At 41.9% G+C, this 12,809-nt stretch overlaps 1 protein-coding gene across 1 annotated transcript in view; it reads left to right on the top strand.

Moving 5' to 3' along the window:
* Positions 1–767: 767 nt before the first annotated feature.
* The window catches only part of LOC102735980 (UTP18 small subunit processome component), a 13,582-nt gene continuing 1,540 nt past the window's right edge, over positions 768–12,809 (top strand). Inside the window, exons 1-3 of the mRNA XM_081805237.1 lie at positions 768–898; positions 1,136–1,226; positions 3,848–3,971. Of these exons, the coding sequence (XP_081661363.1) occupies positions 893–898; positions 1,136–1,226; positions 3,848–3,971 (221 nt within the window). The 5' untranslated portion in view covers positions 768–892. The remainder of the gene's footprint in view (positions 899–1,135; positions 1,227–3,847; positions 3,972–12,809) is intronic.

The raw sequence follows: 12,809 nt of genomic DNA, 5'->3' as shown, positions 1-12,809 counted from the left end.
ATATTCTTAGCTCATGTGATTAGGTTACACGAGTCACATTTTGGGAAGCTAATCAACTCTTGAATACACTGACACTTTGTGGATTTCTTTTTTTTTTTTTTCCTTTTTGGATCCACAAAGTTAAGACTATAGACTCCTTCATCATGGGATATCTAGTTGGTGGCCAGCAACTAGTTTCTTTCTTTTTTTTTTTTTTAAAGATTTTATTTATTTATTTGTCAGAGAGCGAGAGAACGAGCACAAGCAGGGGGAGCGGCAGACAGAGGGAGAAGCAGGCTCCCCCCTGAGCAAGGAGCCCGATGTGAAACTTGATCCCAGGACTCTGGGATCATGACCTGAGCCAAAGGCAGACGCTTAACTGACTGAACCACCCAGGCATCCCCAGCAACTAGTTTCTACATGTTTCTGTGTTTTAGCTGTTTCTGATGGCCGTGTATTTTCCTCCCGGTAATGAACTTTGTGACAAAGAAGTGTAATTTATCCTTTTAGTTGATTACAGATGTCACCGTTTACGTTTGGAAAATTAGTTGATATGTTTACTCTTTGGAGAGCTGAATCTCTGGCTGCAGTTCAGATGGTGAATGTTAACCAAGACAGAGAAGAAAAGGAAGCACTTGGTAATGACCTTATATTTGGGTCATACTCAGTGATGCATGGGGTCAGACTTAATTCAGAATCTGAGCCTACTTTTGGTTTAGTTTGAGGCACTTAGATATTTTAAAAGAAATTCTCAATTGTGTTGATTACGTTATTATTGAAAATTATATTAATCCTTATTGATTTGTCTCCTCTCTCAGGTTTGAAAGAGAAGATAGTGAGGAGCTTTGAAGTGTCTCCAGATGGGTCCTTCTTGCTGATAAATGGTGTTGCTGGATATCTTCATTTGCTGTCAATGAAGGTGAACCATTATTAGTGGTTGCTTGTTTTTTTAGGACAAGACATTAGTGTAGGGATAGTCTTGAACCATAACTCAAGGTGTCCTGACATCCGCCTCGTAAGCAGAGGGGCACAGTGGGACCTGGGGAGAACTTGAGTATAGGGACAAAGTTGAGTAGAACTAGATTGTTTTTATTCCCAGTGTGATTCTTCATGCACCTCCTAACAATTTGATAAGTAATATTTGTTATACTTTCAGACTAAAGAACTGATTGGTAGCATGAAAATTAATGGAAGGGTTGCAGCATCCACGTTCTCTTCAGATAGTAAGAAAGTATACGCCTCTTCAGGTAGGTTAATGACATGATCATCTAAAGCTTTTTAAAAGCTTTGGATGTGGGGGCACCTGGGTGGCTCAGTCGTTAAGTGTCCCCAGGATCCCCGGGGTCCTGGGATCGAGCCTCGCATTGGGCTCCCTGATCAGCGGGAAGCCTGCTTCTCCCTCTCCCACTCCCCCTGCTTGTGTTCCCTCTCTGGCTGTGTCGGTTTCTGTCAAATAAATAAATAAAATCTTTAAAAAAAAAAAAAAAGCTTTGGATGTGTTTACATTTCAGATTTAACCAAAGACAATGTTTGATTTTAGACTTTTTTGTGTTAGAAAGTCATTTTTATTTTTAGGTTTTGTTATTGCCATTTTCCTTCTTATTTATTAACTAGTAATAGTTATTAACTATTTAGTAAATATTTATTATTTATTATTATTATTAATATTTATAAAAACTATAAATATTTACTAACTAGTAATACTTACCGTTTAACATTTACTAACTAGTAAGTAGTAACCATTTAACCATGTTACCATGTTTGGGGAAAATATGGGAAGAAAATGCTTATTTAAAAGGTGATTCATTCTCAGACTTTCTTTTGAAAACTACTTGGAATCATCACCTTTTTCTTTTAGCAGTACCTTTTCACTTGGATGATGTTTTAAATGTTCTTCATCATTGACTGAAAACAATTCAGGTTTCACCCTCTGACATTCCTGTGGTGTGGTTGACCAGCTATCACCGTTGACAGTCTCTAATCTGGCACTTTTCTGCTCTTCTGCCTTTCTGATTGTCCTGTGCCTTCTTGGGCTCTTAGTCCCTTTCCTATAGGATCTTTGGGCCATCATAATCTCAGTGTAGCTCATGATGCTTGGTATTGGGAGGCATCAGAGTGGTTCTGCCTGTGAGTACTATTCTCCAGTCTCTGTGGGGCTCTTCTTTAGCCGGATTTTTGCTATACCTCAGCTAGCAGCACTTGATAATACAGCATTAGGTTTTTTTTGTTTTGTTTTGAGGTCTAATTGACATATAACATATTAGGTGTACAACATAATGATTCCATATTTGTATATATTACAAAATGATCACCACAATAAGTCTAGTTATCATCCATCACTACACATAGTTACAGTTTCTTGTGATGAGAACTTTTAAGATCTACTCTCTTAGCAACTTTCAGATGTGCACTACTGTATTACTAGCTGTGCTCACCATATTGTACATTGTCTCCATGACTTATTTTATAACTGGATTAAAAAATTGTATTATTTATTTATATATTTTAGAGAGTGCATGGATTGGGGGGAGGGGCAGAGGGAGAGAGAAAGAGGGGAAGCAGACTCCCTGCTGAGCAGGGAGCCTGACATGGGGCTTGATCCCAGGACCCTGAGATCATGACCTGAGCCAAAACCAAGAGTCAGACACTTAACTGGTTCAGAGCGATGTCCTAATGAAATGGCCTTTGGATCCTGGGAGGGTCAGAGTAGGAGAAAAGAGATGGAGGGTCAGAGATACTAAAATTTGGTATATGAATTGGATGCAGATGTAAAATATTTACAGATTTGGTTATTACTGTGGAGGTCTTATTTTCCATAACAAAGGTCCTAAAAGCATAGGAGAAGAAGAGCCGAAATCAATAGTCGGAGGCTCAACCGACTATGCCACCCAGGGGCCCCTCACAGTTGGCATTTATTATAGTTTAAATGACTTGGTAATAGAAAAAGTTATATGTGTCTTCGGGGCACCTGAGTGGCTCAGTTGTTAAGCGTCTGCCTTCGGCTCAGGTCATGATCCCAGGGTTCTGGGATCAAGCCCCGCATCGGGCTCCCTGCTACATGGGAAGCCTGCTTCTCCCTCTCCCACTCCCCCTGCTTATGTTCGCTCTCTCTCAGTGTCTCTCTCTCTGTCAAATAAATAAATAAAATCTTAAAAAAAAAAAGTTATATGTGTCTTAAATTATAACTCCCTTGTGGTCTGGATCCCTTCATTCTCTACTTCCTCCATCATGACCATCATCATCAATTTGGTATGTAAATATCCTGGCCTCACATATAGGTGCTCTAGTGCCTGTTGATGGAGGTTGGAACCTACTATGATGGATATTTTGTTTTTTGTTTTTTCAAATTTTTACTCCAATTCATCTGAGTGAAATGTAGAAGTTTCTTCTGAAAGCTCAACTCAAGCCAAGAGTTTGTGTTTCCACTCTAAACTTAAAGATACTGTTTGTTAACTACTCATGAGGATGCAGTTTTCTATACGTGGGAATGTATACCAGAAATATTTTTAGGCCAGTTTTCTAGACCTAGGACATTTATAGTGAGTTTTTGTTTGTAGTCCCTTCTAGTATTAAAGAGAGGCTAAGGGGCGCCTGGGTGACTCAGTTGGTTAAGTGACTGTCTTTGGCTCATGTCATGATCCTGGAGTCCTAGGATCGAGTCCCACATCGGGCTTCCTGGTCAGCAGGGAGTCTGCTTCTCCCTCTGACCCTCCCCCCTCTCATGCTCTCTCTCATTCTCTCTCTCAAATAAATAAAATCTTTAAAAATAAAAAATGAAAAAAATAAAGAGAGGCTAAGAATGGTCAGTTCACTTGGCTTTCACATTTAAAACAAAATTAACCAACCCTTTTTTGGCTCTTCCTTTCAGGCGATGGGGAAGTTTATGTTTGGGATGTGAACTCTAGAAAGTGCCTTAACAGATTCGTTGATGAAGGCAGTTTATATGGATTAAGTATTGCCACATCTAGGAATGGACAGTATGTGGCTTGTGGGTAAGTAAAGAGGTTCTTGTAACCTTAATCATGTGCTAATGAGAAAATACTGAAGAATCAAATATACTAGGGGCACCTGGGTGGCTTAGTCGGTTAAGCGTCCGACTCTTGATTTTGGCTCAGGTCATGATCTCAGGGTCATGAGATCGAGCCCCACATCGGGCTCTGTGCTAGGCGTGGAGCCCGCTTAAGATTCTCTCTCTCCTTCTACGTCTGCTCTTCTTGCTCGTGCTCTCTCACTTTCTTTCTAAAATACACAAATAAATAAAATTAAAAAAAAAAAGAATTGAATATACTAGATAGTGCTTAAGTAATTCTGTTTATAAACTGTTCAGTAATAGAGAATCAGTACATCCAGGTCTTTTGCGTTTTATTATCTTAATGCAATGTTTAATAATGTTAATGGTGGCTTATGAGCGCTTTGACAAAGAAATACTGGACTGCTTTATATCACTGTATTTTTTCTTATAGTCGAAATATTCATTTGATCACATCAAGTTTTCTTATTGCTGTTTTGGCTTCTTGCCATTGACAGGGAAACAGAATAAGTTAAACCTTGGGTTTAAGTTTTAAAGATATTTAAGCAGTTTTTTCTTTGTTTGGCTAGTGGTATAAATGAAACATAGGTTCCTTAGAAATACTACCTTTTTTTTTTTTTTAAGATTTTATTTATTTATTCATGAGAGACAGAGAGAGAGAGAGAGAAGCAGAGGGAGAAGCAGGCTCCCAAGGAGCAGGGAGCCCGATGCGGGACTCAATCCCAGGATCCTGGGATCATGACCTGAGCCGAAGGCAGACGCTTAACCGTCTGAGCCACCCAGGCGCCCGAAATACTGCTTGTTAATATTGTAGAAACTTTGTGAAAATATTATTTAGAACATGTCATTGTGTTATCACTGGAAAGAAATGGTTATTACACTGGGGAAAAGATGGCTGTATTCTCCTACTTGATTCTAAAGATGCATGGGTCAAGGAAGCATTGGAAACTTACCTGGATTTCTGAATTATCTTACCTACCAAACCACTCGTCAGCACCTGTAACTTCAGAGCTTCCAACAGTGGATTTTTATGACTTTCTTAGACTAGCCACAACTTCAGTCAAATCTCCCTGGGTGAGAGGTGAAGTGGGTCTTGCCATCTGGAAGCACAGCATATTCCCCACTCTTTCTTCACTCCCTCCTTCAAGGTTAAAATTGGGGCAAGTCCTTGTAAACATCCCACCACCATTTGAAAATTGGTCACCTGCTACCTTTGGGGCATGGACGGAGAGGAAAGTAGGATCAGGTTGTGGAGCTTGGAGACCAGGTCAAAATAAAGGCCTTGACAAAGGCCCCTCCATGTCCTGTGTTCTCCCTGGTCACCACACCTACTACAGACCTGTAGGGAGGGATGTCTCAGCGTGAGCCCAGCATTTGCGCAGTGTGTGCACTATGGCAGCCGTCCATGGTTAGCAGAACTTCTGGGAGTAAAGCTCCTTTAAAATGAGGACTGGTTTGAAACTAATGTTAAGTAATTTTAAGCAAAATTGCCGAAAAATGGCCTTCACTTAAATTTGTGAAGTTAGTCTTTTTCTGATCCTTTCCTCTCTTTTTTGAATCACTTTTATTATTTTATTCATTGGGCCCTTTGAAGGACCCAAACAAGAAAGAATCTAATACTAGTTTAAACTCATTTGATTTTAATTGTCCTCAGTGTAATGGAATTCGGATTCGGATGTGCTTGGTCAAAGACCATTATTAGGTTTTTATTGTTATACCTGTAGAGAAAGGCCTTAACCTTGTTAGAGGAATTTTTGAGGTTATCAGGGAGGTAGGGAAGAGTTACTGGTGGTGGAGAGCTGAACTGCACTGGCTGGCTCCCTTCCTCTCCCCTTCTTCACCTTTCTTCCGGCTCTCCCCGCTCCTCCTCCCGCTGCCCTCACTGCCCTCCTAGTACTGCTGTGAGAGCCCCCTCTCTCTCAGCCTCTGCTGTTAGGAATTGACGCCTTTGATCGAAAAACTCATCTGTTTTGTATCTGTTAATTCTTCTCATTCAGTGTCCTGACATAGGGTAGATGCTTTGTTTGCAGTTTTGCTCTGATAGGGCAGTAGGGAAACTGTGTTGTGAATAGAGAGCTCTATTTGTTTGCATTGTTGTTTTAAGATTTTTATTTATTTATTTGAGAGAGAGCATGAGCAGGGGGAGAGGCAGAGGGAGAAGCAGACTCCTCACTCAGCCGGGAGACTGATGGCAGGGCTCGATCCCCGGACCCTGGGATCATGACCTGAGCCGAAGGCAGACACCTAATTGACTGAGCCACCCAGGCACTCTATGTTATTGTTTTTTTATGGCATTTGTTAATGTAAGGATTGCTATGTATGTCTAGAAAGCTTTCATATTAATTCCTGCAACATCAGTGTTAGAATGTACTTGGGAAATCTCTGGACTACCCTTCATTCTGTAGACAGGGACTGATGCTCATGAGTGTCCTGTAAGAGACCACTGAAATCACTGACGAAGTAGGGTCTGGAACCCTGCAGTCTCACTTTTTCAGGTGCAGTTCTCTCTCACTCCACTGGGTGGAATCTGTAGTTAGGTCGTACCTTTGCTGCATCTTGTGTAGTACGGTAGGGTGTCTTGTTTTGTGACTTCCTAGCTGGTCTAGAAGTCAGTCAGTTAAAAAAGAAAGAGACGTGTGAAGGTCCACTAGGTACAAAGCACTGTATATTGAAGAATGGAAAAGAGTTGAGGCATGGCATATTCTCTCTTGTGTGTCACAGCCCTTTGTGAATGCAGAGGCCCTTAGGACCTCAGAAGGTAGCTCGCCAAATTCAGATGACCTCATAAGGTGACTTGGAGAATCTCCTCTATTTTGTTTTATTGTTTTATTTTCTCTGCTTACAGGGGGCAAGTTGGGAATATCTCATTCTGCAGCCATGGCCCAGATCACCAGCCTTAGGCTCCTGCCTTTACTAGGGATGCAAGCTGCAAACCACCTTGGGGCCTTTGCATTTTGAGAATTTTAGGTCAATGCCATAGAAATACCTATTTTTGTATTTGCAAATCAAAGTTCTATCAGGTGATTAGAGATTTGTTGACTCTAGTCTGCATCAGCATCTTATAAATACACAAGTTAAAGTTGCCTTTTTTGGGCACCTGGGTGGCCCCGCATCAAGCTCCCTGCTCTGTGGGGAGTCTGCTTCTCTTTCTCCCTCTGCCCCTCCCCCCACTCGTGTGCACTTTCTCTTTCGCTCTCAAAATCTTTAAAAAAAAATAAAAATAAAACTGCCTTTTTATTTTGGTTCCCATCTAAGTAGTTTCAAACTTTGAATAATAATTATAATAAACAGATTTAGCAGCAGATTTTTCCCCAGCATTTACCATGTGCCAAGGACTGTCGTTTTTTTTATATTACTATATATGTACATAATGTTTGTGTATATTGACTATATATGTCTGTGGATGTGTATATATATTTTTCATATATAAAGTATTCTCATTTCCTACTTCACAACATAGGTACTATTATCTCCACTTCACAGGTCGGGGAGCTGAGGCACTGTGGGTTAAGTAACTTGGTTAAGGTTGCAGAGAGAGTAAGGGAGAGCCAGCAGTTACAGCCCAAATAGTCTGGCGGCAAAGCCCGAGCTCTTAACCCCTCTACCGCCTGTTTTGAAGGTACACCTCCCTGCGTTTGTGTTTTTAAATATGTAAAGGTACAGTTTACTAGGAGTTTTGTAAATTAAGAAACTTACAAGAAGCAAAGAAAATTTATAGTCCAGTTTGTCTTGAGTATGAATCCTTTTGTGCCATGTATATAATCCCTTTGGAAAATCTGCTTCAACAATTCTGTGTTTCAGCTTTTACATAGCTTTATCTTTTATCTCTTTAAATCTCTAAATGTACCTTGGATTGCTATTTCTTCTACTTAAATTTGGGTTTTAAGCCCTTAGCTTAAGACTTTGCTTCAGGATTTCTGTGATTTCAGTCACCTCTCTGGGTTTGGAAAATATGGGAGCTAGTCTTCTGGAACTTAAAGTTGATAAACAAGTGTCTCTTCCATCTTTGTGCTGTAGGATATTTTTAGTATTCGTTTATTTTCATCTTTATTGTCCTGTGTCTGTTCCCTCCTTTGTTTGTATCTGGATGGCGTCTTAGTCTAATCCCGCATGTCCATCACAGTAGCCACTAGCCACATGTGGCAAGTTAAATTTAAATCACTTAAAATAAAAATCTGTTCCTTAGTGACGCTCGCCACATTTTAAGTGTTGAGTAACCGCATGTATCTAGTGGCTCCTGTAGTGGACAGTGCAGATACAGAGCATTTCCATCATCACAGGAAGGTGTGTTGAATTGCGCTGGTTCAGTCCAGTCACTTTATTGATAAGGAAACTGAGGTCTAAGAGTTGGGTAATTTAAGTTTTGTTTATTGGTTGTTACTCATTAAACTGATTATTGGCAGAGCTGGGTCTGGAACTCAGGCTGTCTGGTTCCCAGTTCCGTGTTCTTTCCACACTGCCGTCCCCCAGATATTTTGATTTTTATATTCAGAAAATACTGGATAATTCAGGGCTATAGAAAAATATGAAATTCATTAGTATTTAGGGCCTGGAGTTAATAGTCCTTTAATTTTAACACTCTCATTGGACATACGAAATGGGTTTCATTTTAGTTCATCTCGAGAATCTTTAGGACACGTATGTTTTTACAGTGCCAGAAAAACCTGTTTTATTCAATGATATGTTTCTGCCTTGGTTTTCTCATTTATAAAAACATTGACTGTGGGCGCCTGGGTGGCTCAGTTGGTTAAGCGACTGCCTTTGGCTCAGGTCATGATCCCGGAGTCCCGGGATCGAGTCCCACATCGGGCTCCCTGCTCAGCAGGGAGTCTGCTTCTCCCTCTGACCCTCCTCCCTCTCATGCTCTCTGTTTCTCATTCTCTCTCTCGCAAGTAAATAAAATCTTAAAAAAAAAAACAACAGAAAACATTGACCATTTAGGGATTGTGAGATAGAAGAATGACAGTGTGTCACCACTTTCTCATAGTTCATGATCCCATGGTGAGGACAGATGGAGCCATGTGGCTCTTTACAGACAAGTCATCATGATGTCTGCTGTTGAGATACGGTGTCTCTTAACAGTGTAAGGATTGGGTGAAGACTGTTGTAATGGTCACCTGGAAAAGTATTTTTGTACGTATTGGCACTCGAGCTAAGCATTGGAGGGCCAGGTAGGATTCAGAAAAAGGTGTTGCAGGTAGTGGAAAGGAAGGGTATGGAGGGAAGAGGATTCAGGTTTGGATTCTGAATGGAGTGCAGATGGGATGACTCCGGAAGGCTTAGGCGACAAAAGGAAGCAGGAGGGGGACAGCTTGTAGAGGTCTTTTACGCTGTGTTGAAGAGTGTGGACATTACATTGAGTGGAAAGAGAAAACATCAAGGTTTTTAAGTAGAGGAGAATCATGATAATATCTAAATTTTAGGGTTGGAAGTAGATAATTTGCATGACAGCTTTTAGGGGGGGCAACAGGTGCAGGGAGCCTTGAGGTCATTGCAATGGGGCCATCGCTAAGGACAGTGGTAATGGGAATACGGGAGAGATAGGCAATGAGGTTTGTGATTTATGTCAGAGCTGCTTAGAAAATTGGGATGGGAGAGAAGCAGTGACATTCTCAGGCTCTAGGTTTGAGCAGCCAGAAGAGTGGACTTGTCCTAGTATGAGGGGGGAGGAGGAGGTGGAGGAGGAGGAGGAGTGTGGGAAGAGGTGCATTCATGTCTACAAGCAGTTAGAAGTGCGGTGTGGCTTAGAGTAAAGGCACTAATTTAGACGTGATAGGAGATGGGTGGTCCGTGGGAGTAAATGAGATGAATGAGACCACCTAGAGGTAGGTGGGAAATAGAACCTTGGGGACAAGAGTCTATGGGGAAAGAGGTGACTGAGGATAAGAAGAAAAACAATAGAGTTCAGTCTCTGAGAATTCAGCAGAGGAGAGGATTTGAGTTCTGTGTTCAACTTGTTTGCTTTAAGTTCTACAGGATGTCTATGGCTATGGTGGCCCCCTGGTTGTGACAGTTAAAATGTCCCCCCAGGGGCAGAATTGTCCCTGGTTGGTGACTACTGTTCTATTTTATAGTTTCTTCTTGCTCATAATATTAATTTCTTTGTGGCCCCTGTGTGCTCTTCCTATATGCCTTTTATGACACCCACCACCACCGTGATTCCCAGTCCTAATTCATAAGACAAACGCTGATCTGGTTAATTGCCATCATTCCTGTTTGTGAAGATTTTTGTGTACCATGACACTCTGTGGTTGCTGATCTGCTAATAGATTGACTGCCTGTGATTCAGGAACTTGCTTCTAGCCCAGTCAGCTGTGGTTGGGGGTAGAAGGGTAGCAGTCATGTCTGCTTCTTTAGGTAAGAGTTCAGGGGTAAGCTAGTAAGCATGCTTATTTCTCTGTTCCTGTTCTTCCCCTTACCTATGATACCTTGTTTGTTTGTTTATGAGAGAGAGAGCGCACAAGCAGGGGGAGCAGAGGGAGAGGGAGAAGCAGGCTCCCCGCTGAGCAGGGAGCCTGATGCCGGGCTCGATCCCAGGACCCTGGGGTCATGACCTGAGCCGAAGGCAGACACTTAACTGACTGAGCCACCCAGGCGTCCCCCTGTTCTGTTTCTTAACTTAATGTCTGCCTTCCCCAGCTTGAGTCCTGTGTCTTCCACAAGGTTTCATCTGGTCCAGCCTCACCTCATACTGATTTTTCCTTTCCTTATGTTATAGGTCGCATACAGAGCTTAGTGGGCTGTATTATATTTTCTTGTATTTCTGGCTATTACATGCAGGTATATTTTTTTCTGGGATAAATTCCTTCTGATATTTTGTATTCCTGTATTATGTACTGTTGGACATACAGTTCTCATTCAGTAAATACTACTCTCAGTGACATATTAGAATCTCTTATATCCATTTTTTAAAAAACATTGACCGTGGGCGCCTGGGATCTCCTACTCCCCCTGCTTGTGTTCCCTCTCTCACTGTGTCTCTCTCTGTCAAATAAATAAATAAAATCTTTAAAAAAACAAAACAAAACTTTTTTTTTTTTTAAAGATTTTATTTATTTATTTGAGAGAGTGAGAATGAGAGAAAGAGAGTACATGAGAGGGGGGAGGGTTAGAGGGAGAAGCAGGCTCCTCGCCGAGCAGGGAGCCCAATGCGGGACTCGATCCAGGGACTCCAGGATCATGACCTGAGCCGAAGGCAGTCGCTCAACCAACTGAGCCACCCAGGCGCCCCCAAAACAAAACATTTTAAAGTTTATTTTAAAGAGAGCAAGTGGGGGGTTGGGGGTGAGGGCGGAGGGAGAGGGAAAGAGAAACCCAAGCCGACTCTGCACTGAGCACTGAGCCCGATGTGGGACTTGATCTCACGACCCTGAGATCATGACCTAAGCTGAAACCAAAAGTTGGACGCTCAACTGACTGTACCACCCAGGTGCCCCAGAATCAATTCTATTCTTTTAGCAGAAATACCACTATTAGATTAAGTTTCCATATATCAAAATGATCAACTTGTGCCATTTTTGTTCCACAAATTTAATCAATAGTCAAATAAGAATGAGTAGGCATTTAAGGAGCCTCTCATGTTCATGAAGGTAAGATTTGATCTAACGGGCTCCTGGGTGGCTCAGTTGGTTAAGCGTCTGCCTTCGGCTCAGGTCATGATCCCAGAGTCCCGGGAGCTGCTTCTTCCTCCGCCCCTCACCCTGCTGTGCTCTCTTTCTCTCTCTGTCTCTCTGTCATTCTCTCAAATAAATAAATAAATAAAATCTTAAAAAAATTGATGTTTAGAAGAGAGCCATATGGATTATAACTTTCTGTCCTTAATTAAGATGGATTTAGCCATAAATCAGTGTTTTTTTTTTTTTTAAAGATATTATTTATTTATTTGACAGAGAGAGACACAGCGAGAGAGGGAACACAAGCAGGGGGAGTGGGAGAGGGAGAAGCAGACTTCCTGCTGAGCAGAGAGCCGGACGCGGGGCTCAATCCCAGGACCCTGATATCATGACCTGAGCCGAAGGCAGACGCTTAACGACTGAGCCACGCAGGCGCCCCAGTCATAAATCAGTGTTTAGCAAGAAAAGTACAATGAGTAGATTTTTTGATCCAAGTCAAAAATACAAATAAGGAAAAGATGAAATTTGTTAGTCCTTTTGGGTTGCTATAATAAAGACCCATAGACTAGGTGGCTTAGAAACAACAGAATTTTATTTCTCCTCCTTCTGGAGACTGAGAGTCTGAGGTTAGGGTGCCCGCATGATTGGGGTCCTGTGGAGACCCTCTCCCTGGTTACAGACTGTCGACTTCTTGTGTTCTCACATGGAAAGAGGAAGAGAGCCTCTGGGGTCACTTTTTTTTTTTTTTAAGATTTTATTTATTTATTTGACAGAGAGACAGCGAGAGAGGGAACAGAAGCAGGGGGAGTGGGAGAGGGAGAAGCAGGCTTCCCGCTGAGCAGGGAGCCCGATGTAGGGCTCGATCCCAGGACCGAGGGATCATGACCCGAGCCAAAGGAAGACGCTTAACGACTGAGCCAACCAGGCGCCCCTGGGGTCACTTTTATAAGGGCTCCACCGTTGTGACCTAATTCCCTCCCATAGGCCCCACCTCCTAATAAGGGGGCGTTAAGATTTCATCATAGGAATTTCAGTGGGGCACAGATACTCCGTCCATAACAAAATTAAATAAACCAAGGATATTTGTTGTGTCTCCTGAGTGGTTATGGTTAGCTCTACTTAAAGGGTTCTGAGAATCAAATGAGAAAATGTGTATGTAAGTAGTTGGAAGACTCAAAAGCACTCAC

The sequence above is a fragment of the Leptonychotes weddellii genome, chromosome 15 (genome assembly GCF_054177405.1).
Source record: "Leptonychotes weddellii isolate Sample4059 chromosome 15, ASM5417740v2, whole genome shotgun sequence".
NCBI classification, from domain to species: Eukaryota; Metazoa; Chordata; class Mammalia; order Carnivora; family Phocidae; genus Leptonychotes; species Leptonychotes weddellii.
This window is presented reverse-complemented; position numbering and strand designations above follow the sequence as displayed.